Here is a 26,037-nt window from a genome sequence, read left to right as displayed (position 1 = left end):
AAACTAAAACAAAAATAAGCTGTCTCTCCAGTTTAAGCATCTAAGTTTTCTGACTTATATTTTAATTTCTTTTAAATAAGCACATGGGCAAGGAATTCTAAACTACAGGCAAGGTACTATTTGATATTATTCGAATGTTAGACATTTTTCCCACCTAAGCTTTTGTAAGAGCATCAACAGTGAGTCCTTGAAGGTAAAGAAACCTAGAGCTCAACTTGACCACTCTGGTATTTTAACGGTTCTTGGACTCCACCCTCCCGCCTGCCCTACCTCTGCTGTTCTGTTATTTGGGTCTTGATTGGCAGAATGCAGAGGGGCGGAGCCATAGTGAATCCGCCCCCACATCTGCCATCCAACTTCCTTCTTTGCTGCTTTGGGTTGTGTGCATATGTGATTCTCTGATTCCTGCTGCCGCCATGAAGCCAAATTCGAGGGAAACATAAGGCTGCTTTTGGATTTCTTTTTCTAAACCCGAATCCTGGATTGGCGGCAGACATTTGGAGGGAAGGGTTTCTCATAACATTTTCTCTTGTAGAACTCTTTCCAGGTCTTACCCGTTCGCTCCCTGAAAGGCCCCAGTGCACTCTAAAGAAATAACTGTAACTTTATAGCAAAGGGCGGTATTATGTGATACTAAAAAGAGCCCCGCCCCCACCTTAGGATTCTTTCTCTCTAAGTTTTTGCCTTCCTTCTTCTGCAATCAGAATTTTGCAAAGAAAGTTGTGGTTAGAAGAGATGAATGAAGAAAGATTTTACGATTTTTTGTAGCTTCCAGAGCATAAGTCAGGCGCTGTGGCTCAGGCCCCTCATCTCCAAACTCCCTGATGCTGAAGTAGAAGCCATCCTAGGCCACACTGTGACACTGACACCCCCACCTATTTTATTTTATTTTATTTTATTTTATTTTATTTTATTTTATTTTGGTTTTTCGAGACAGAGTTTCTCTGTATAGCCCGGGCTGTCCTGGAACTCACTCTGTAGACCAGGCTGGCCTCAGAAATCCACCTGCCTCTGCCTCCCAAGTGCTGGGATTAAAGGCGTGCGCCACCACTGCCCGGCGACACCCCCACTTATAAACAGTCTCAAACTGTAGGACCTCACCTCTAACTGCTTCCTTACCCTGCTTGGTGCTCACTCCCCTCCCCATTTTCTCTTTGCTGCCCCCACCATTTGGGCGTCCAGTTGAAAACCTACACCCTATCTTTGATCCGCTCCTCACCTACCACTAAGACTTTGTCTTCCTCCAAAATGTATATAGAGTCTGTTGATGTCCTCCCATTCTTATCCCACACCTCCTGGTTAGCAAGTGTCACCTTGTCTTAGGGTTTTACTGCTGTGAAGAGACACCAGGACCAAGGTAACTCTTTTTTTTTTTTTTTTTTTTTTTTCCGAGACAGGGTTTCTCTGTGTAGCCCTGGCTGTCCTGGAACTCACTCTGTAGACCAGGCTGGCCTCGAACTCAGAAATCCACCTGCCTTTGCCTCCCAAGTGCTGGGATTAAAGGCTTGCTCCACTACCGCCCGGCCCCAAGGCAACTCTTATAAGGACAACTTTTAATTGGGGTTGACTTACAGATTCAGAGGTTCAGTCCATCATCATCAAGGCAGGAACATGGTATCATCCAGGCAGGAATGGTGCAGGAGGAGCTGAGAGCTCTACATCTTCATCTGAAGGCTACTAGCAGAATACTCACTTCTAGACAGCTAGGATGAAGGTCTTTTGTTTATTTGTTTGTTTGTTTGTTTGTTAGTTTTTTGAGACAGGGTTTCTCTGTGTAGCCCTGACTGTCCTGGAACTCACTCTGTAGACCAGGCTGGCCTCAAACTCAGAAATCCACCTGCCTCTGCCTCCCAAGTGCTGGGATTAAAGGCATGCGCCACCACTCCCATGCTAGGATGAGGGTCTTAAAGCCCACGCCCACAGTGACACACCTACTTCAACAAGGCCACAACTTCAAATTGTACTACTCCCTGGGCCAAGCGTGACATACCTCTACCCCAAATCACAGCAATAGATACCTGGAGTCTTGGGTTCCACTCTCATTATAAGCCATTCTCCAAACAGCAAGAGATGGGGGTTGGTTGGCTGGTTGGTTGGTTGGTTGGTTTTTAGAGATGGGGCTTCTCTGAGTAGCTTTAGCTGTCCTGGAATTCACTCAGTAGACCAGGCTGGCCTCAAACTCATAGAAATCTGCCTGCCTCTGCCTCCTGAGCTGTGCAAGTGGAATTTTATTTTGAGTTGTTTACCTTTCTGTCCAAGGAACTCTATGCAGGATGGAATGTTTCAATCTTGGAGAAAACTAATATACAACACTGTGACCCTGGCACATTGTTTTCTATATCCTTCAAAAAAATTAAGTTATTTTATGTATATGAGTGTTTTTCCTGCTGGTATGTCCATGCACCACTTATATCCCTGGTGCCTGAGGAAGCCAGAAGAGGGCCTCAGATCCTCTGGAACTGGAGTTACAGATGTGGGTGCTGAAAATCAAAGCTGGGTCCTCTGAAAGAGCGGCAAGTGTTCCTAACCAATAGGCTATCTCACAACCCCTCTCCACCCTTTAGGTGTAAGGACCAGGTCCAGTTACACCTTCTTCCATGTAGAACCAAAAGGACCCGAGAGCCCAAAGGCCAGCAGAGGGCAGTGAAAGAGAAGTTTGGTCAACTGGAGTAGCTGAGGTTACAGCAGCCAGAGTCAAAACAGGTCATCCTTAATCCATCCCACAAGCACAAAATTCTGGGTGCTGTAGCATGGAGCACACCTGACTAGGAAAGGTCGTGTGTGTGTGTGTTTGTGTGGTGCTGGAGGTTTGGGATGTGACAGTCACCCTACGAGCCTGTTTCTCCAAAATAAAAATGAAAGTACATACTTGAACTTAAAGCCTTTCTCCACTCTCTAGCGACGTGGTCAGGTCAGGGCCAAAGGGAGTTAGGGTGATGCAGTCGGCTCACAACATGAGAACCACAGAGGGGTTGAACGAGGGAAAGGAGAGCACAGAGTTTGGGATTTCACAGACCCTCTATAAAGGAACCGAGTCCAGACTCTGTTTCTGGTCATAAATTCCAAGCGCATGGCCGGGCCCCACCCTGAAGTTCCACAGACCGAAGACCATCGCCACTACTCCAACGAACCTCTTTGTGCACTAATTCCTGAACTGCCCTAGCAGCTGGATCCAGTCCCGCAACCCGGGCCCAGTGCATCAGCTACCCACCACCTCCCGGGCTCGCACGGTCAGCCGCGCCCCCGCCCCGCCCTCGCCCTGCCCCACCCCGCCAGCATCCCTGCCTCCGCCTCTGGGCCGGAAGCCCCCTCCCCCTCCGTATCCCTCACCTCCCTAGTCTCTACCCCTCCCAGTCCCTCTCCCTGCTTCGGTCCGGGAAACCTCTCTCCGCCCTCTTCCTGCTACTTCAGCTCCGCCCAGGTCCTTCCGTCCATTCCCGGAGCTCAAGACCGGCCCCGCCCAGGATCCACCCTGGCCCCGCCCCTGCTCCACCACCCGGCCACGCCCTCACTCAGCTGCGGGCGGGGGCTTGGGGGCCACTGCACCCCTCCCCGGCCCCGCCCCCGGCCCCCGGAAGCCCCTCCCCGGCCCCGGCCCCGCCCCCCGAAGTTTCTTGGGCCCCGGGCGCCCGGCGGGACAGAAGACAGTAAGCCGCCGCCCGGCTGCGCGTAGATGGAGCAAGCGGAGCCCGCGCAACGCGGGCAGCAGTAAGCGGCGAAGCCGCCGAACCTCACAAACTCGCCATGGAGGAAGAGGTGAGGGCGAGGGCTGGGCCAGACAGAACAAGAGTACTGGGCTCGGGTCCTGCCCGCTCTTCTTCCAAGGGTCTCTCTGCACAGTCCTTCCTTTCCTTCAAGCAGAACCTGGACCGATGGGGTAGGGACGGGGTGGAGGTCTCGTCTGCATCTTGCCAACAGTATCCTCAGTTATGTTTTGGGCTTTTCTCATCAACTGGAAACAGCGCCTGTCATGGTTCCCATTGGATTGATGGGGAGACTGAGGCTCTGGAGAGTTGGGTGACTTGGTGAAAATGGACTGGGTTGCTGCACTTGAATCCCGTTACACCCGTTCTTGTCTTTCTTTTCCTGCTAGGTCTGTTTCTGAGGGTTGTGTTAGGGGAGGAAAGTTTTACAGGGTCCTGGGCCACTGTCTCAAGAAATCTGAGATTATAACGGAGCCTGATGGCAGAAATGAAGAAATTGCTTTTGTCTTCCTTGTGTAAATATCTCAGCGCTCTTGAGCTGTGTCTATCTGAGGATGTTAGTTGAAGGGTCAGGTCAGCTGAGTCTCCCAGTAGCAACGCCCCTTGCATAAAATCTTCTGCCCTCTGCATACAATCTAAATTCTGGCAGCATTCTCACTATCCAAGGATCCAGTATACAGCAGTCACTCACTGCATGAGTAAAAGGAAGACACTCTTATCCCTTGAAGGGTGGAGAAGATGAAGCCTTCCCTCCTAGAGCCACCCAGGCCAGCTGGGGAGCTTTCAGTGTGCTCAGCCATCCTTATTCCTGTCAGTGTCCACTTGCGTATTTCCTGGAGTCACTGCAAAGCTGTCTGTTCCCTCTAGGCTAGACCTTGAGTTTCTGTGGGGTGGTAGATAAGTCACTTCCCCTCTCAGCCTGTGTTTCCTCTTCTATGAAACATAGGGCCTAGCCTCCTCCCCTAGCCCTAATTGTGGTCCCTGCACTCAGAGTGGGTACAGGTATGGGGCAAAGTTAGGCCACTATGTTTTGCTGTGGTTTCTTTTTCTTGCTGTCACGGGTGGGGTGGCTGCCTGCCCTCGGTTCTACTCCTGCAATGGCTGTGCTCTCTGTCCAAGGCCCCTCCCCGTGCTCCCAGAGGATGTGGGTCAGGATTACTCCATCTCCTGATCTGCTCTGGTCCCCAGTTAAAGGAAGTTCTCCTGGGGCTTCCTGGGCGCAGTGAAGGCAGCCCTGTTCTCCCTCTGGTCCCTAATCTCTAACATGGCTACTTTGTGACTGCCAGATACCAAAAACTCCTGAATTATCTGGGTCATTAAAGTCTTGTCTATATTCCTTCCTCCCTCGAACTCCCAGGTCTTACCTACACAGTCAGGGGCTCTCTGTGCCCTGTCCTCTGTTGGTACCCCGACTCTTGTTGCTTCCTGCTTATAGAGTTCATGTGTTCATCTGCGCCTCTGCATCCATCCATCTCTAAAACACATCTTAATTATGGTCACTTATCTGCCCTTGACCTCAGGCTACCCCATCTCCCTTTCACATAATTGTCTTCAGCCTTCCTGCTTTGCACTTCCTGGATGCCAGCCACCTCAGGGCCAGCCTCCCATAGCCTCTGTAGAGGATGTAGGATGGTGGCCCTTGTCAGGCTGAGCCTTAGAGGAGAGCTCATTGAGTTCCAGCATCTGCCTATCTGTGTTTTCTGGTCCTCGTTCTCAGTTATAAAATGTGAAAGGGGAATCTAGAAATTTGATAGTGTGTGTACAAAAGCTTTGAAAAATACATATATCAATGGAGGTGTTGTTGCCATCCATGGAGTGAGGTTGGAAATATTAGCGCTGCCCCATTGTCCTCTCAAAGCCTTTCTCTGACTCTAGACTGGCCACTGCCCTCCTCACTCTTCCTGAGACAGGCATGGCAGTGTCCTGTGGCAGCGCTGGTTTTATGATCTGGGCTAGGCTCTTGTTCTTTCTGTTGTGCTTTTTCTTTCTGTGGTAAAGGGTTTATGAATGTGAAGTCTTTTTTCTTTTCTACGTATGGGTGTTTTGCCTGTATACATGTCTGTGAACCACTTGCCTATGGAGACCAGAAGAGGGCATCAGATAGCCTGGAACTGGAGTTTACCGTGTTTGTGAGCTGCTGTGTACGTGCTAGAAATCGAACTCAGGTCCTCTGGAAGAGTAGCTAGTGCTACTCTGAGCCAGCTCCCAGCACCATGGGAATAGGAAGTCTTTGGTACCTTTTTGCCTTTAATAATCTGCAAACACCCATCTTCCTAAAGAGCTTCGTCACCAACCACAGGTCCCAGCAGAAGGCTAGGATAGGGGAATCCCTCAGGGTAAGAGCCATGAATTTCCTAATGGACAAAAGCTCCCTCAAGCAGGAGATAGCCACTCAGCCCTCCTGAAGCTTCTCACAGGCAGGCTGTGTTCTGTCTTCATTAGTCTGGAAGATCCTTTGAAACAGGGCCTGAATTATTTCCTCTCTCTGTACTTTTAAAATTTGAGACAAAGTCTCACTATATAGTCCTGGCTGGCAGCCTAATACTCCCTATGTAGACCAGATTGGCCTTGAACTCAGAGAGTTGGCTTCTTCTGTTGGCTTCTGTCTGTTGTAACTCTGTTGTAGCTTTTCATCTAATCGTTTCCTGCACAAGGTCAATGTGACCTGTCTCTTTTCCCCCTTGCTTTTTAAAAGAATAGCCCTGAGACACTCCCATATCGGGCCTAGAGAGCCAGGCTGATGCCACTGGGTACTTCAGGAGCTGCTTGCCCTGAAGTAGGCTGGAGAAGGCTTGCTGAGAGGATGGCTGGGGGGTGGGGTGGGGGGAACAGAAACAGTGGTCAGCTGGTCAATAAGAAGAAAGGAGCTGGAGAAACTGGGCTGAGCAAGACAAAACCTCCCCTGTGAACCCTGCCAAGGGGAGGGGTGCCTTGTTAAAACTTACTGGGGTGTAGCCAGACCCCTGGTGGGAGGAGGTCTAAGGGGCAGGGATTGAGTTGGGTGGAGAGTGGAGGCAAGCAGGACCCTGGCTTTTAGCCAGGCCTCCCATAGGATGGCTAGGCTTTGCTTTACACCATCTGTAACCCCTCAGCTGTCCCCTCCCTTCTCCCAAAATGCCCTCCTGCCCCATCCCTTCCTGGTCCCACCCATCCTTACAGACTTTAGACTAGCTTCCCTAGCTAATCTAGGCTTGGTATTCGCTAGACACTGATGTGCATTCCTAGGGTTCAAAGGTGGCAGCCATCAAGGCCTAAGTCCCAGCCTAGAGCTTGGCCCCTACCCTAGAGCTTCCAGCTGATGTGAAGTTTTACATGTCAGGCAGTGGAAGTGGCAGGTAAGGGAGATCACAGGGATGTGAGGTCCTTTTTAAACTGTGGGTGGTGGGTTGGATTCCCTGGAATCAGAAGAGGAACTTGGTGCTCAGAGGTGGGAATTGTGTGAACAGCAGCTTTGTTCAGGAGACACTGAGAGCCTAGGGCCTTAGGAGGTGGCCAGCAGTGCTGGTCTTGCTGATAGAAGTGTTTGTGTATGCAATGTGGGCATAGGGATTCCTATTCCGTAGTTTTCTCCTTCCAGTTCTGGACCCTGTGACGGCCTGCCTGGGTCATTGAGAGACTTAGGTCTCTGGGCATCCCACAGCCTATGGGACCCTAGCGCATCCTTATCAGCTAGGGCAGTTGGGTATATGATTGAATGAGAGAACATCCATGTTCTTGTCAGAGAGCCCTGAAGTCCCTCCCTCTACCCCTGGTGGGGTTGCTCTAAACTGTCCAGCATCCAAGCTTCCTCATTCCTGCATCCAGGAAGATCATTTGGAACCAGCCCACTTCCCCATTTCTCTTGCTGTCCTCAAGTTAGAGAGAAGACCAGAAGAGACATCCTACATTCCTGGGGATCTGAGGCCGGCAGATGTAGCTCGGCAGCAGCTCTCGATCTAAATTGAGAACCACCAGATCTGGAGAGAAGGTCCCTAAGACTCAAAGGGGGGAGCGGGGTGGGCAGTGACAGGCGGTAACAACAGTAACAGGAGTGACAGCTGCCAATTACTAAGCTCAAGGCATCCTAGGAACCGATCCTGTGCCTTATCTTCATTTAGTAACAAGCACGTATCAAGCCCTTGACTGTATACCAGGCACAGTCTAGGCAGTGGGACATCAGTTTACAACAAACCCCCCCACCCTCAAGGAGTCCTGTACATACTTGAACTTAGTCAAAAGGCAGAAAAGCAAGGTGGATTCCTATTTCTTTTTTTTCTTTTCTTCTTCTTCTTTTTTTTTTTGAGACAGTGTTTCTCTGTATAGCCCTGGCTGTCCTGGAACTCACTCTGTAGACCAGGCTGGCCTCGAACTCAGAAATCCGCCTGCCTCTGCCTCCCAAGTGCTGGGATTAAAGACGTGCGTCACCACCGCCCGGCAGGATTCCTATTTCTTATAGGAACTGTTAGCATTTCCATTTCCCAGTGAACAAACTGAGACATAGAAAGAGGTGACGTCATTTGCCTCTGGACCATGTGACTTGGGCTAGCCTATGGTCCCAGTAAAGCAAAATGTGCTCCAGGAGATAGAAAGACCACAGCGAGAAGAGGGCTGGATCTGCCATGACAGAAAAGCCAGGCCCTGCCCAGCTCCTGACAGATTACTACACTTATATCTGCCTGGGCTTGTCCTTCCAAAGACATCTGTGGCCACAGGGTATCTCTGGGGAGAGGCGTGCCTCTTAACTGGGGCCCCTTTTTGGAGCTCTATGTAAATTATAGCGTAGCTGAAATTAGTTAGTGTTGATTTCCTTCTCGTGTCCTCTAGATTCTGATGCTGTGTTGATCTTTTCTCCACGCCCTCCTTCACTCTCAATGCCCTAGTACCTGTAAGTTCAGCACGGTGGTGTCCTTACCTCTCATTGGGTATTAAAGAAGACGGTTAAGTGCTTAGTACTCAGGTGAATCTGACCCCATCCACTAGGCATGTGGACATGATGTACCCTGCCCCCAGCCATCTGACAGGTCATGGATGGGGCATGAGATTTGAGTGACAAGCCCCGAGGCTGCAGTGTACCCACCTTGTGCAGAATGGTTTGAACTCAATTCCTATACCAGCCTGTGACTGAAGAGACAATCCTCCGAGCACTCATCAGAGGACTCACAGTATGGGGATGAGATCTTAGGAGTCCCTGCTTCAGGAGAGGGAGCTGGATTGGGTTTTCAGGGAACATCTGGGGTCCAGTTGCCTTACAGCCTGCCTGATCACTCCTGTCCTCACAGGCTTTGCTTAAACATCCTCTACTCCGAGAAGTCTTTCATGGCCATTGAACCACAGACCAGGTTTCCAGTGTCCTCTTATGCACCAGTGCCTGCTTGTGGCCTTTTCTTAAATTTTTTCATTGGACTTATGTGCATCATGGGGATACACACATGTGTGCATGTGTGCATACGTGCGTGTGAGTGTGTATGTGTGCACGTGCACACATATGCATGCACATATGCGTGTATATGGAAATCAGAAGACAGGTTATGGGAATTGGTTCTCTTTGTCCACCATGTGGGTTCTGAGGATCGAACTCAGATCATTAGGTTTGGTGGTCTATTTCCGGATGAGGTATTGCCTCTGCCTTTGCAGTAGTTAATGTGTGCATTTCTGGGTATTTATTTGTTTAGCTGTTCTGTCTTTCCCAATGTATACTCTATGAGGGTAGGATGTGTTGCCTTTGTTCTCCCATGACATGTGACATTATCTGGGTCAGTACATTTGTTAACTAGTTAAATGAACACGGGGAGACACAGGAGTGGGAAGGAAATGGGTTCAGAGAAACCTGCTTTAAATTTTGTTCTGTCTCTCTAGCAGTGTGACTCTAGTAAGTCACCTGTTTTTTCCTGAGTTTTAGTTTACTGTGACTTGTGGCTACAAGTGTCTTTATCTTGGATAGTAAAAGTTAAATGGAATTATGAGTGAAATATAACCGGGCGGTGGTGGCGCACTCCTTTAATCCCAGCACTTGGGAGGCAGAGGCAAGAGGATTTCTGAGTTCGAGGCCAGCCTGGTCTACAGAGTGAGTTCCAGGACAACCAGGGCTACACAGAGAAACTGTCTCGAAAAACAAAAAAACAAAACAAAACTCAAAAAAACAAAAAAAAAAAAACAAAAAAAAGAAAGAAAAAGATGAGTGAAATATAATACAGTGGCTCAGTGTAAGGTGGTGGCTGCTAATACACACACACACACATATACATACATACATACATACATACATATATATATATATGCTTTGAGGATTTGGGGAAAACCTCATGTAGGATGATACACTAATTGCATAAATGCATTCTCTGTGTGGTCTGTAGACTGTATGACTTCATGGCAACAGCCTTCATGCTGTGTTCTGGTGCTGTCTTACAGAGTATAAAGGAGGGGAGTGAGAAGCCTCGTGGAGCACAGACTGCAGACAAGGCTGGATGGATCAAGAAGAGCAGTGGGGGGCTTCTGGGTTTATGGAAAGACCGATACTTGCTTCTCTGCCAAGCCCAGCTGCTGGTCTATGAGAATGAGGTAAGGACTTGCCTGGCTCTGACAGCAACAACAAAGCAATGCAGGTGGGCCGGCCGGCAGGAGCCCCTAAGACTGTGGCTGAAAGATTTGTCTACTTTTGGTTTTGGTTGTTTGTTTGGTTTAAACAGGGTCTTACTATGGTAGCCTTGGCTGACCTGGAACTGGCCCTGTAGACTAGGCTGACTGGCCACAAATTCATAGAGACCCACCAGCCTCTGTCTCCTGAGTGCTGGAATTAAAGGCGTGTGCCAACACACTGTCCCACTTCAGTGACTTGCTGTGCCACCCTGGGCAAGAGTCTTATCTCCGCTGGGTCTCTATGTGTGATATGGGGATGATACTTCTAGAGGCAAAGTTAGGGTTCTGGGGTAAGGGTTCTGTGCCATCCATGCATACACTGTCTGAGTCTCCTTAGCTACCTACCTGTATGCTGAAACTTCCTGTTTTGGGCCAAGGTTTCATAGAAGAAGTATTTGACTGAAGGCATTTCAGTCAGCATTGGCACTAAAAATACCAATTAACCCTCCTTAGCCTTCACACTTTTTTTTGAAATTTTATTTTTATTTTATGTGTATGAGCATTTGCATACATGTATATATGTGCACTGTGTCTATGGTGCTGACAGAGGCCAAAAGAGGGCTTCAGAGTCCCTGGAACTGAAATTACAGGTGCTTGTGATATGGGTGCTGGAAACCAAACCTGGGTCCTCCGCAACACTAGTAAATGCTTTTAACTTCTAAGTCATCTGTCCAGGCCCTAATTATTCTAAACTTCTTTCTTTCTTATTTATTTGTCTGTTTATTTATTTTTGAAACACGATCTTCCTATTCATCCCTGGCTGGCCTGGAACCCCCTATATAGACCAAGCTGGCCTCACAGAGACCTACCTGCCTCTGCCTCCTGAGTGCCAAGACTGAAGGTACACACCACCACCGTGATGGGGTCTATGCTACCTTTTAAAGAAAGGATTAGTAAGGGTGGGGGTGGGGAGGTGGGGATGGTGATAGTGACATCACCGTCTCACAGAGAATGGAGGGCTCAGTCTAGACCTACGCCTGGTATTCTTTTCACCAAGAGATACCAACCAAATTTTACTTTTGGTCGAAAAAAAATGTTTAAATGTTAATTACATTTAATTAATTAATGGAAGTGGTAGTGCCCACCTTTAATCCCAGCACTTGCAGAGGGAAGAGGAGATCTGTGATCAGAGTCCTTTATCAGACTTTGGAATTGCCCAGGGTGCCTTCAGCTTTTCCCTCCTCTAACACTGAGCTACCGGTTGACACTTATTAAACACTTACTTGTTTTGTATACATGTGTATGTGCACAACACATGTATGTGTAAGAGTTTATCTGTGAGTGCTAGTGTGTGCCAAGGCATGTGTATGGAGGTTGGAAGACAGCCTTGGGTATCAGTCCTCGTCTTCTACCTTGTTTGAGGCAGGCTGTCTCTCTGAGGCTGGTTGGACCACAAGCCTCCTGGGAGGGTTTCCTGTCTCTGCTACCCATCTCAGAGTAGAAATGCTGGGTTTGCAGACACATGACACTGTATCCTGCTTTCTATGTGAGTTCTGGGGCTCTGGACTCAGTCAGTGTCAGGCTGTACAGCGAGGGCTTTTCCTCATGGCGCCTTCACCCCAGCCCCAGTTGACACTTCTGCTGTCCTCATACTTCCCACAGTCCCCACACTTTCCCACTTAGACTCTTGTCTCCTTCTCACTATCAATAGGCTTAACATTTGGACAACTAAGAACAGTAAAATTGCCAGCTTTACACCTATAATTCCAACACTCAGAAGGCTAAGACAGGAGGATTGCTCTGAGTTTGAGGCCAGTCTTGACTATAGTGTAAGACTTTGTCTCAAAAAAAAAAAAAGAAAAAAAAACCCACCCGCCTAAAATTGTTAGTTAAGGAAGCATCAGAAATGCGGTTATGGCCGGGCAGTGGTGGCGCACGCCTTTAATCCCAGCACTTGGGAGGCAGAGGCAGGTGGATTTCTGAGTTCGAGGCCAGCCTGGTCTACAGAGTGAGTTCCAGGACAGCCAGGGCTATACAGAGAAACCCTGTCTCGAAAAACCAAAAAACAAACAAACAAACAAAAAAAAAAAAAAAAAAAAAAAAAGAAATGCGGTTATATGAAGACTTGGAGGGAAGGTGGCTCTTCCTCTTGGTGCTGGGGTTCAGGCTACAGAGGGCCCACCCACTGAGAATGTGGTAATACTGCATGGCTTTGGCAGATGGAACCCTTGAAGACAGAAGGCCTGCAGCTTGTCTATCAACCTCTCTCAGACCCCGTTAAGGCAGCTTGGCAAATTCCTAAGTGCCTTGGGCCATGAAAGCCTATAAGCCCCCATCAAAGGACTTCAAGGAGTCGCCTTTGAAAAGCACCTGGCTGTCCTTCGTGAGTCCCCAGGAGTCAGGACAACCATGGATATGCTATGGAAGAACAGTAAGGAATGGCAATGTGCAGACAGCTACCCAGATGTTCTGTACTTACCAAATTAGGATTTGCCACAGCTGGGAAAGCGGCAGCCAAGGGATATTTTTATTAGAAAAAAAAAAAAGTGTGTATGTGTGTGAGTGTGTGTGAGATATGGCTTTTTTCAGCGCCAGCTGCTGTAGGAGTTGAATGACTGGCTCTCAGCTGTCAGCCCACCAGGCACTGCCATACATGTCCTACACTGCCTCTCCACATCTGGCCGCAGCCGGGAAGCAGGGAGGGTTTCACATTCCCTAAACAGGAAAAATCCAAATCACACTTTAAAAAAAAAATCATATTAAAAACTTAAATGTTCCAAGAACCTAGCACCCAGGGACGGGAGCTTGGCCCCAGAGAAGGAATTGAAGACTGCTTATTGGTTCAATTTCTCTTTTCTGCTGTGAGGAGCAAGGCGAGTGCAGACGGCTCTTGGCTGTTTCAATGTTGTCAGAGGCTGATGTTCCAAAGAATGCTGCCCCCACCCAGTTCCTCCTGCTTTATCCTTCCCTCTGAACTGCAGAAGGCCCTGGATGATTCAGCACTTGTAGTGTTGATTTGTCCTAAGCCAGGCAGCATGAGGAGCTGGGTGGTAAAGATGAATATGTTCCTAAGAGAGAGTACCTTCGTCTGGTCCACTGCGGGAGCCTGGAGATTGGGGGGTACTGTTGCTGTAGCCTCTCCCAGAAAGGCTACAAAGTCCAGGAAGACTTTGGAGGTCTTACTCTAGGTTGGGCACCATTCTAGCAAACTGGTCCTACGTACATCTTTTTTTTTTTTTTTTAAAGACAGGATTTCTATAGTTGGAATTAGCCTCACACTAGCTAAAGATGTCCTTGAATTTCTAATTCTCTTCCCTCTCTCTCCCCCCCACCCCCACCCCCTAAGTGCTGGGATTATAGGTGTGTGACACTGTGCTGGCTAGTTGTTATGTCAACTCGACAGAGGCCAGCATCATTTTAGAAGAAGGAACCTCAATTGAGAAAATGCCACCATCAGAGTAGCCAATGGTCAAGCCTGTGGTTCATTATCTTGCTTGATTATTGACGTGGCTGGGTCATCCCTCAGTGGGTGGTGCCACTCTAGGACTGGTGGCCGTAGGTGCTATGGAAAAGCTGAGTAAACCGTGGGGAGCAAGCCAGGAAGCAGCGTTCCTTCATGGCCTCCATCAGTTCCTGTGTCCGGCTTCTTGTTCCTGCCCCGACTTCCCTGAATGACGGGTCTTCAAGTTGTAAAATGAAACCAACCCATTTTCCCCTCCAAGTTGCTTCCGGTCATGGTGTTGTTTATCACATGATAAACTAAGATAGCTGCCAAGTTTGATGACCTGAATTCAGTCCTCAGGACCCACATGGTAGAAGGAGAGAAGTGACTCAAGTTGTCAGCTCTTAACAAACATGAGGACCACCATGCCTGATTTGTGTGGTGTTGAGGATTAAACCCAGAGCTTTGTGTATTCTAAGCAAGTGCTCCGAGCACCAGGGTTGTAGCCTCAGCCCCTGTGCTCCTCTCTTGAGACCTACTTTCTATAGAGTGCAACTGGGGGAGCCTAAAGGAGACAGACACACTGTGAATAGCATAGAACTGTCCAGGTATGAGATAGGACTTTGTGCTCTCTTGTGTCGGGGGCTCAGTGTTCCTGGCATCTAACATGGTATTTGTACCTGGTGGTACATACCCCGACCAGTGGGTAAGACACTAAGCACTAAGGTTTGGAGGATCATGGCAGGTATCAGGAAGCTTCTCAGAATAGAATTTTTCTGCCGTGTATGTTTCATGGAGGAACCTGGACAGGATTGAGCCTCAGGGGTAAAAAGAGAAGTGTGCAAGCAAAAATGGGGGATAACACTGGATGGAGTCTGGATCGAGAGATCAGACCACCCTGGCCACCTAGATCAGTGGTTAGCTACCTTAGCTATACAGCCGTCTGCCCTGAAAAGTAATGAGGTCTGGGTCAGCTTCACTCCAACGTTGATCAAGATGTTACCTGGATGTGGGGGTTCTTATAAAAGTCTTTTTATCTTATTTATTTACTTGGGTGGAGGGACATATGCCATACTGTTATTGTGGCAGTTGGAGGGCTAATTGAGGGTGTCACTTCTCTCCTTCCGCTATGTGGGTCCCGGGGACTGAGCTCAGGTCATCAACCTTGGCAGTTAGCACTTCTACCTGCTAAGCCATCTTGCTGGCTCCCTGCTCTCCTTTTTAATTCTTTTTTTTTTTTTAAAGATTTATTTATTCTATTTATGTGAGTACACGATTGCTTCTTTCAGACACACCAAAAGAGGGCATTGGGTCCCATTATAGATGGTTGTGAGCCACCATGTGGTTGTTGGGAATTGAACTCAGGACTTCTGGAAGAGCAGCCAGTGCTCTCTTAACCACTGAGCCATCTCTCCAGCCTGCCTTTTTAATTCTTATGTATTTAAGTGTACACATACACACACACACACACATACACACATACACATACACACACATATACAAACACACATACACACACACACATATACAAACACACATACACACACACACATACACACATACACACACATATACAAACACACATACACACACACATACACATACACACACACATACATACACACACACACACACACACACACACACACACAATTTTACTTTGATCATACCTCCTTCTCCCCCCATTATCTGTATATCTCCTTCAACTCCCGTTGAGCTCTTTCTTCCTAAGAAGTCCCTCATTTAGCCAAGAAGTGGTGGTGCACATCTTTAATCCCAGCACTCAGCAGGCAGATCTCTATAAGTTTGAGGCCAGCCTGGTCTACAGAACAAGTTCCAGGACAGCCAAGGCTACACGGAAACTGTCTTAAAACAACAACAACAACAAAGGCCCTCATTTACTTCCATGTTTTTGGAGTTTGTTTGTTTTTATTTTGAGACAGTGTCTCACTGTGTAGCCCTGGCTGTCCTGGAACTCACTATGTAGACCAGGCTGGCCTTGAACTCATATTCACTTGCCCCTGCCTCACAAATGCTGAGACTAAAGGTGTGCACCACCACTGCCCAGCAAAATAAATCTTAAAACAACAATAACAACAACGACAACAATAAAACCTTGTCAAAGACCATGCTGGGGAAGTCAGGTCCTATAATTTGCTACAATTGGGAATTTGCTACAGTCGTTTTGCTATATGGACATGTTGTCAAACTGCCTTTTAAATAGATGTTTAGGACCTATAGTTAAGTGTTGCTCTTACCCTTGGTCAGGGAATTTCTGTTTACAGTGCCAAATGTCAATGCAGAGTCCAAACTGATCAAAATGTTAAGAATAGGTAACTGTTTAGTGTCATCTATATCTATCCCTTTAAGGATCAGAGAACATCGTGGAAGCGAAAGAATCTAAGAGGCAGCGGATGAGGAGTGCTACGAACACTGTCTTTTGGACATGAGATGACTGTTACAACCGTAAACTCACAACAGCAATGCCAACATTCTATCATGAATAGGGTAGGGGATCATGAGGCCCCACCCACCCTTGAGGAGCTGGGCCAGTCAATGGTTGCTGGGCAAGGAGAATTCATATTCCTGGTTGATGTAGCTATTGTTGATATGTTCTTGATCAAGTAAATAACACCCTACTATGGCCATGTAAGCACCCTAGTTAAATGTAGTGGGGCACATACACACACATACACACACACATACACACACATATACACATACACACACATATACACACACACACACATATACACACACTCACACTCTCACACACTCACACACACACCGTATGGTGGTGCACATGTTTAGTTTCATCACTTGAGAGAAACAGAGGCAGGAGAATCTCTGAGTTTGAGACCAACCTGGTCTATATACTGAGTTCCCAGCTAGCCAGGGCTATATACAGAGAGACCCTGTCTCAAAAAACCAAAACCAAAAAAAAAATGTACATAAATTATTATCTGTGTATGAATGTTTTGCCTACATGTACACATGTCCATGCCTGGTGTCTGTGGAGTTCTGAAGTCATCAGATCTCCTGGAGCTAGAATTATGGATGGTTGTGAGCCACCATATAGATGCTGGGAACTGAACCCAAGTTCCCTGCAAGAGCAACAATTGAATTGTTCTTAACCTCTGAACCATCTCTCCAGATCATGACAGGCTTATAATATCAGATATGAATTCTCTTCTGTAGAGCAGGCTTCGAATCCAGTCAGAAAAGAGTTGGTTTTACCCCTACACAGCCATGACACTATTACACCAATGACCACGTCTTGCCTGGCAGATAAATTTGTACCTTCCGAAACCATGGAGACTCACTGGCTTGGAGGCAGTCTCATGCTCAGTTCCGTGATTTATCTATGTCCTTCAGCCAAAGTGTTTGGTGTCTTTAACAGGTTTGGATGTTCTTAAAAGCCTTAAGACTGCTGGGATTGAGTATGTCTGGCACAAAGTGATGGTTCTCAGGGGTTTACTCATACCAGGTTAAAAAAATGCATCTTGTCCCCCCAGCACTCTGGGAAGCAGAGGCAGGTAGATCTCTGTGAGTTCAAGGCTCGTCTGGCCTACAGAGCAAGTTCCAAGACAGCCTTGCCTACACGGAGAAACACTGATTTGAAAAAAAAAATCACACTGTCAAAGTCCGTGCTCCCTAAGTTTATGATTGGTGCTCACAAAGTTGCATTTCTAGCAAGTTATTAAGTGGCACTAATGCACCAGCAGATCCTTTTGTAGACATTTCCATGACCTTGGTGGTAAATGATAAGGTACTTCAGGGGCGTGAGAGCACCAGATCATACACTGGGAGGGCCACTGGCACAGAGCCACCAATTAAGAAGGCATCAATCAGTTCTGTGTGGTGGTACACTCTTTCAATCCCACTGCATCAGGAGCCAGCATGGTCTACATAGCAAATTTCAGGCCACCGAGGGCCACACACACACACACACACACACACACACATACACTTCTGTTTCCCAGGAAGTTGTACCAACTGGGTCACTTCTAGAAGAAGAACCAGTTGACCACTATTAAGGAAAAGAGCTTATTCTAGGCAGCTTGCCCAAGAGGTATCCTATGCCCTAAACCTTCTGGTGTCAGAGCTGGCAAGCAGGATGTTTAGAAGGCAGCCTGGTGTTGTGTGACAAAACTTTTCTTGGGGGGACAAAACACACTCATCTACTCACCCCAGATAGGGAACCCAGACCAAAGTACGGATACCAGCAAAGTCCAGCTTGGTTGAGTTTTATTGGGGTTACTTACAGGAATATGGGTGAAAGGTTATTTACAGAAGCAGAAATGACTCAAAGGCAGCTGCGTTACCAGAGCCACCCCAGCATGGGTACCAGCTCACACAGCTGGAACCTGGAGCATACTGTATAGCCAATAGGCAGCTTGGGAAGTTGAAGAGCAACCTCTCTAGGTGCCTCAGTTGCTCTAAACCTCAATCTGGTCAGTTTCAGGGAGTTCCTGAAGCTGATTTGTTGTTATTTACCTCCCTGAAGGATGGAATGTTTCGATCTGGGAGGAGTCAACTACCAGACACTGTGTGGCCACTAGCCTACATAGTGATGGAGCTAGAGAGACAAGCTGACGGAGGGGGATGGTCTTATGCTCTGGCCCTCTCTGTTGAGTATGGCCTTCAGCCTGGTGTGAGGGGCCCCTTTGCCTAGCTAGCAGTCAGGAAGAGGAGATATCAAGTGAGGGAGCCAGCTCAGGATCACTGGGCTGAGGGCGGGGCATGTGAGCCCATGTGTGTTTGGCTCATACTCTTCATGGAAAGCACTTCTTTTTTTTTTGTTTTTTTTTTTTTTTTGTTTTTTGTTTTTTTTTTTTTTTTTTAAAGATTTATTTATTTATTATATATGAATACACTGTAGCTGTCTTCAGACACACCAGAAGAGGGCGTCAGATCTCATTACAGATGGTTGTGAGCCACCATGTGGTTGCTGGGATTTGAACTCAGGACCTCTGGAAGTGCAGTCACTGCTCTTAACCACTGAGCCATCTCTCCAGCCCCCTTTTTTTTTTTTTTTTTTTTTTTTTTTTTGAAACAGAGTTTCTCTGTGTAGCTCTGGCTGTCCTGGAATTCACTCTGTACACCAGGCTGGCCTCGAACTCAGAAATCTCCCTGCCTCTGCCTCCCAAGTGCTGGGATTAAAGGCATGTGTCACCACCGCCTGGCTTTGTATCCCATTTCTTACCAGGATGGTAAACTTCGTGGACACCTGCCAGCCAGCACACGCCGGCTCTATTTCCTTGCTGGGGTCTGAATACCACATCTTGATGATACAATGTTCTTGTTGAGTAAGATCAGAGTCTGGAATGCATATTCAATGATTGAGGTTCTCGGTGGGGCTGGCTCTCACCAGCCCACATCTTTTGTATCTCTTCCTCCAGGATGAGCAGAAATGTGTAGAGACGGTGGAACTTGGGAGCTACGAGAAGTGCCAGGACCTTCGAGCTCTCCTCAAGCGGAAACACCGCTTTATCCTGCTGCGATCCCCAGGGAACAAGGTAGGGGCGATCCTGAAGGCTGCTTTCCTCGGAGCCAGGATCTGCTGGGGTAAAGACAGGCTGGGCTCAGATGGAGGACAGCTATGAATGAGGCTCTACCTCATCAGGCCTTCAGGACCCTGACAAAGTCTGGAGTAGAGGCGAGAATATGGCATTCCCTCCATCCTCCCCTTCAGGCTTTTCCTGGGCCCAGAGGTAGGAGGCCTATTGCCTAGCTTTCCTTCCTTTGTGATTTCTTTCCTTGCCCACGACTCTGTCCTTGGGTGCAGGTGAAATTTGCTGTCTGTACCCACTTACAATTTTTACTTTATTCTTATTTTATGTCTATGAGTGTTTGCCTACATACAACAAGCATGCCTGTTGCCTGCAGAGGCCATGTTGTCAGATCCCCTGGAACAGGAGTTACAGATGGTTGTGAGCTACCCTGTGGGTGCTGGGAATCAAACCCGGCTCCTCTGCAAGAGCAGCCAGTGGTGCTCTTTTCCACTGAGCATCTCTCCAGCTCTTGAACCACTTTTCCCTGGAGGAAGTCAGTCAGCTGGGTGTTGACACATGCAGTTTCATGGATGTCGGGAGGGAGCTCAGATGTGACCTTGGTCAAAGTGCACAGTACCAGCTCCTGCCACACCTTGCCTGAACCTCTCCACATCATGGGGAGTCTATCAGAGTGAAGCTTCATCAAAGAAGTTGTGTGAGGGGAACAGGCCTAGTCTGGGCCTACTAGAACCATGTTGTTTCTCTCCCAGTTTTAAAATTAGGAGCCCCTCCCATTCTTCAGCATTTTCTATGAATTTTTGAAGCATTTTCTCCATTTCTTGACATTTATGCCTTGGTTTCTCTGTGTGACCAAGGAGCACCACAAGTCACAGAGAAGTGGACTAGCCTGACTCTGGCATGTCTACTGCAGGGCATTGGGTGGCACCAGTGGCTCTGGTAACAGAGACCAGTCAGAAAGAGATGAGGTTGGGGTCTGGGATCAAAGTACCTTCACATTTACATAAAGCAACAGAACACGAGTAGAAATTATCTTTCTTGTTTTGGTTTGGTATGGTTTTTTGGTTTCCAAGACAGAGAGTTTCCTTTTGCAGCCCTGGCTGTCCTGGAACTCACTCTGTAGACCAAACTGGACTTCAACTCAGAGATTCCTCTGCCTCTGCCTCCCAAGTGTTGGTATTAAAGGCATGTGCCACCAACACCAGCCTCATGAATAAAAATTATTTAATGAAAGAAAAAAAAAGTTAGGAGCCTAGTCTTCAGTGGTCCCTGTGGTCCTAGATGCTGGAAGACATTACAGTTCTTTAATCCTTAGTCCATGCTACCCAAGTGTATCTGTCACCAAGACAGGAGCACAAGGTTGGGCCCAGGTTTATCTGATATCTGTGGCACAGGGTACTTTGAGGACAAGAGAATGGTCTGTCTTTCCTGCAAACCTTTCCTTATCCTAGAGACCTGCTGCTCTTCTGAGCAGGTACAAAGTATGGATCTGTGTTTCAGAGGCTCAGAGTACACAGAACACAAAGGTTAGTGCCTTTGTCTGCCATTCAAGTGCACTGCCTGATGTGTCAATATCACTTGGCATGTCAGGGTCATTGTGTGTGTGTGTGTCTTCTGTGAATGTAGGGTGACAGGAGGCCTTGCTTCTTTGTCCTCTACCCCTGTCACCTACTTTGCCAGCTCTGAGAATCAGATAGTTATGCGCTAGGTGGGTCACCCAGCTTGGGTAGGACAACCCCTTCAGAGAAACTTGTTTATACAGCTGCCCTCTCAGCCTCTGTGGTAACAGCCTCCTCCCCCCCTCCTCCCCCACCACACCCTTTAGCCCTTCTAAGAGTTGAGATTGATTATGGGTGACTGGAAACATGGGCTGGAGCCAGTGGTGATGGCCACAGAGACAAAAGATACAACCAGGCTCAAGGGCCCTTGATCCTCATCATACCACACTACAGTGAGGCTCCCCAGAGGCCCTGCAAATCCTCTGCCTGTGCCTGCTTTTCCCATCGCCCTGGGTGTTCCCCAACTTCCTTGTGGCCTCTAGCTGGCCAGGAGGTCATGTGACCCTGGCTGTCTGGTCCTGAGGCTGCCTTTTTTTCTCTCTAATCAAATAAACAAAGACTCCAGTGTCTTGTGTGCCTCACTCCCCCCTGCTGCTATATCCCCACGCCCCTGTCCATGAGGTCACAGACAGTGGCTGCCAGGAAGCAGGGTGGCCACTGCTGGGCCCTGCTGCCCTGCTGGTCTCAGCCAGCTTGGCCTTTTCCTCTTTCCGGCCTCCTCTTCCCCTCCCCCCTTTTCCTCTCTGCCTTTCTGCCCTTCCCCCCTCTCCCAGGCCTTGGCTGCCCGTTCTGCAGCCATTCTTATTACTATAGATTCTCCTGTTAAGCCTATGTTATTAGAACTTCTTCAGAGGGCTTGTGGCAAGGAGCTGTAGCCTGAGCCCACCAGGCATAGCTTCTTGGTGTTCATTCTGATTGTTCCCGTGACAGTCATCTCTGTGGAATGCCGAGCTCATTGAGGAAGGATTACACAGACTTTATAGTAGAACTGGATCCCCACAACCTTGTGTTCTCGAATACTGGTGAACCCATTGATCAGTCCAGTAGGTTTTTTCTGAGGCCGCATCTCTCCCAGGGAGCCAATACCCTACCCTACAGCCTGTGCCTGGTGGACTGGGCCAATAGGGAAGGGGAAATTGAGTCTAGTGGTTCTGTTCCCAGCCCTTTGAGGCCAGAGTTATAAAGAGAGAACTCAGCACCGTAGGCTTCCCTGTCCAGTCCTGCAGCTACTGATGTCCACTGTGTGTTTCTCAGCTCCGAAATGCCAGTCTGTACCAAGGAGGGGGCCCAATTGACTCAGAACCCATAACTGATATGGCTTCAGGGGTCACAGGGCTGACCTAGCTGCCTAGCACATCACAGGATTGAGTGGCCTTTGTAGCCCCCCAGTATGTAGTTTGGTCTCTCCCTGAGCCCCTGCAGCCCTGAAGGCTAGGCCGGGAGGAAGTTGCCAAGGTGCCCTAGGGTTTTTGACTTAACTGCAGATCTGCTGCCAGGATCTAATTTAGCCTGGCCATGCAAATGAGCATTTGGCTGTGGCTGGCATGGAGGGGGACCTAGGGTCCTGTATGAGGAGGGGGTACTGCTGCCAGGAGGAAGTTATATAATGAGGATACTAATGGACCAGGCCAAGTGCACTGTACTACGGTATTACATAACTGACTGGTGGAGTGGCAGGAGGTGCTATCTAATACCAAGGTGGGGGATGGGCAAGCTGGCCACACCAACAGAGAACTAGGGCATCTTGAGGTCAGAGAGTAGGCAGTGGCCCAGAAACAGAGTGAGGGAAGGAACCTAGGGCTAGTTCATTCATGTGTTGTCTCATTCACCCACTAACTAGTTATTGAACACCTACTGTGTTGTGTACCTTAGTTCTGATCATGTTTAATTGCTTTGTAGTAAAACATATTATCCCATTTTACAGATCAGGAAAGTAAGACTGCAGGTGAAGGTTGGGTTATTATGTGCTATGAGCACTCATTCTGGTCAGCTCCAGATTTAGTTCTTTAGGTATTTTTTATATTTTTAAAAGACAGTCTAATATTTACAAGCTGGCCTCAAGGTTCTGATTCTCCTGCCTCTCTCTCTCTACTTCCCAACGGCTGGGATTACAGGCGTGCACCTGTCTGTGGTGCTGGGGTTGAAGGCACCGCTTGGTACTTGCTAGTTCTCCACCAATAACCAAGCTACATCCATCCCCAGCCCTAGAGAAATCTTTTGAAAACAGTTTTGTTGCTGGGGAGATGGCTCGGTAGTAAAGTGCTTTCTATGGTGTATACAAGAATTCAGATCCCCAGTAAGCCTGTAAAAACCAGGTGGGTGTGACACTCTGCTTGTAATCTGCCTGGGAGGCAGAGACATGAAATCCCTACAGCCAGCCAGTTAGCCAGATCAACCAAAATGGCGAGCTCTGAATTCTACAAGAGACCCTACAGCCAGTACATAAGGCAGAGAGTGAACAAGGAAGGCGCTGGATCTCAGGCCTCACGTCAACCTTATACACACACACACAGATACTTCAACACCCATGTGAGCATGCAGTACACATAACTAGTTATTGAACACCTACTGTGTTCAATAATTACTTTTGTTCATGTTTAATTGCTTTGTAGCAAAACATGTTATCCCATTTTACAGATCAGAACTATCTATGATCAAACACACAGACCAAAACAAAACAGGGCTTCACTGTGTAGCCATAGCCCTTGGCTGGCCTGGAACTCTATGTAGACTTCAGTGGCTTCAGAACCAGAGATCTGCCTGCCTCTGTGTCTACCTTTTGAATGCTGGGATTAAGTACATACCCCACCACTCCTGACTAATATTTCCTTAACTATTTTGAGCAGATAGTTCAGAGGCATTAAATTCACTCTTAAGGAAGTTCCAACTCCACCACCCTTCAGAAGTCTTAAAACTTACGAAACTGTAGGCAAAATTCATTAAATCCTGGCTTCCATTTTCTCTTCTTCCAGTCCTGGGCAGTCACTGCTCTACCTTCTGGCTCAGGTTTTGGCTTTTCCAGGTGCCATGTGGAGGTTAGAGGGCAGTCAGTCTCCAGCTTCTTATGTTTATTACACCCCACATGACATTATTTATTTATCTTACCCTGAGACAGAGTCTTATGAAGCAAGACTATAACCGGAACCCTTTCTACAGAGCAAGGCTGATTCCCCACGAGTCCCTGGAAGCTGCAGTGTGGAGGGCTGCAGGGTGGAGGGGACCTTTCTTGATGTATGCCCTCCCTACTTTGGGAAGCCCAATGTCAGAATGCTCTGGGGCATCTAGCTACACTTTGGAATCTGAGTTGGAATGCTTCTTAAAGACCCGAAATGTGAATCCTAAAAATATCTGCCATCCTCCCTGCCTGTCTCTCACAGGTCAGTGACATCAAATTCCAGGCCCCCAGTGGGGAAGAAAAGGAATCCTGGATCAAAGCTCTCAATGAAGGGATCAACAGAGGCAAGAACAAGGCTTTTGATGAGGTATGGGGGTGTGGTCCTCTGGACGGTTCTTTGTTTCTGACCCAGCAGTCTAGGAGACAACTGTGCCCACTTCTCTCCAAACTACCTCTCAGTTCTGTCATTGCTTCAAACCTGGGGACATACTTCATTTAATCTCCTGAAAGACCTTCAAAGTGAGTGCTAGTGTCCAGTTTCTAACAATGAAACTGAGGCCCGAGTAAATGAAGTAATTTTTTTTTTCTTTTTAAGATGGTCTCACTATGTAGCCCCTGAAAAGCTAAGACAGAATGTCATCTTATGCATTCTGGCCTGGAACTCAACTATGTAGCTAAGTATGACCTTGAACTTCTAATTCTCCTGCCTCCACTCCCCAAATGCTAGGATTATAGGCCTATGCCACCAAGCCTGGTTTTATGAGGTGCTGGATTGAAGCAGGACTCCCTTCCTGCTAGACAAGCCCTGTACCAGCTGAGTCACATTCCCATCCCTTAAGTAATTTGTTTTAAATTAAAAAGCACATGGGCTGGAACATAACTGTGGCAGAGCATCTGCACAGAGTCTTGGGCTCAGTCACACACATTGAAGGGGAGCCAAAAGCACATAGGTAGTGGGTAGACCATACCTGGCTGCACTGTGTATCCTTCCAGCCCAGCCTCAGTGGGTAAACAGTAGCAGTGTGGCAGTCTTGAGCCAGGAGGGCTGGGGGTGAGTTTAGGGGTTAAAGGTGTCTGCCATCACTATCCAGCCCATGAGCTCCTTCTTCAGTAGGTTTCCCTGACTGTCTGCAATAAACTTCCGTTCCTGAGGCTTCTGTGCTGTACTGGTAACTATGGCAACACTGACTTTAAAAGTGAGGCTTAGAGTGAGTGGTTAGGGTGTCCTGTCGGGCCAGGGTTTCCTAGGAAGGATCTGCCTTTGACATCACAGGTCCATAGCTGTTTGGGTTAAAATGTATTTTAAGAACAACTTGGGCCGGGCAGTGGTGGCGCACGCCTTTAATCCCAGCACTTGGGAGGCAGAGGCAGGTGGATTTCTGAGTTCGAGGCCAGCCTGGTCTACAGAGTGAGCTCCAGGACAGCCCGGGCTATAAAGAGAAACCCTGTCTCAAAAAAAACAACAAAAAAAAAAAATTGAAAAAAAAAAAAAAAAAAAAAAAAAAGAACAACTTGGATGGCAGGACGTGAGACTTGAGTGGAGCCTCCTTCCCCAGCAGGTCTCCTGGCTCCTGCCTTGTGAGTCCTGTGTTCACCGAAGTCACTGAACCATGCTCTCAGCCTTTCACTTTATGGGAAAAGTTCCTATGTGGGAGAAGAGATGGTGGGCCACATGCTAGAGAGGTCACAGAAGAAGCCATGATGGCCTCAGAGGCGGTTTTGGCAGGTTCTCTCTACTTCTCAGTGGATCATGGGAGCAGGCAGTTCCAGAGTTCAGAGTCCAGCTCTCCCATGTGTTGAGACCACCTTTCCCAACTCTGTGAAGAGATGCTACCCTCCACAAAGTCAGGGCTCAGCCATAGAGACCCTGCCCTTTGCTGGCCTGGGCATGGCCTTGGGAGAGTAAGAGAAGCCAGGGTAAGACCTAATGTACTCTAGGTACCATGATCTGGCGCCCCTCCTGCTCTGCTGTTCCAGCTGAGCCCCAAACAGCCTCAGGGCTGCTCATGTTTTGACAGGAAGACTGAGCTGAAGAGAATAGCTGTGGAGAACGAGGATACGTCATAGAAGCAGAGGGAGCACCCATGACAGTGCAGACAGAGAGAAAAGCAGAGGGAGCACCCATGACAGTGCAGACAGAGCAGAGGGA

At 48.1% G+C, this 26,037-nt stretch overlaps 1 protein-coding gene across 1 annotated transcript in view; it reads left to right on the top strand.

Moving 5' to 3' along the window:
* Positions 1 to 3,642: 3,642 nt before the first annotated feature.
* Plekho2 (pleckstrin homology domain containing O2) overlaps positions 3,643 to 26,037 on the top strand; it is a 27,777-nt gene continuing 5,382 nt past the window's right edge. The window contains exons 1-4 of the mRNA XM_028752339.1: positions 3,643 to 3,756; positions 10,092 to 10,241; positions 19,104 to 19,220; positions 24,151 to 24,255. Coding sequence (XP_028608172.1) covers positions 3,745 to 3,756; positions 10,092 to 10,241; positions 19,104 to 19,220; positions 24,151 to 24,255 — 384 coding nt within the window. The 5' untranslated portion in view covers positions 3,643 to 3,744. The remainder of the gene's footprint in view (positions 3,757 to 10,091; positions 10,242 to 19,103; positions 19,221 to 24,150; positions 24,256 to 26,037) is intronic.

Source organism: Grammomys surdaster, unplaced genomic scaffold (genome assembly GCF_004785775.1).
Source record: "Grammomys surdaster isolate TR1022 unplaced genomic scaffold, NIH_TR_1.0 125896, whole genome shotgun sequence".
Lineage (NCBI taxonomy): Eukaryota > Metazoa > Chordata > Mammalia > Rodentia > Muridae > Grammomys > Grammomys surdaster.
The sequence above is the reverse complement of the archived record's forward strand: the minus strand, read 5'-3'. Positions and strand labels throughout refer to the sequence as shown.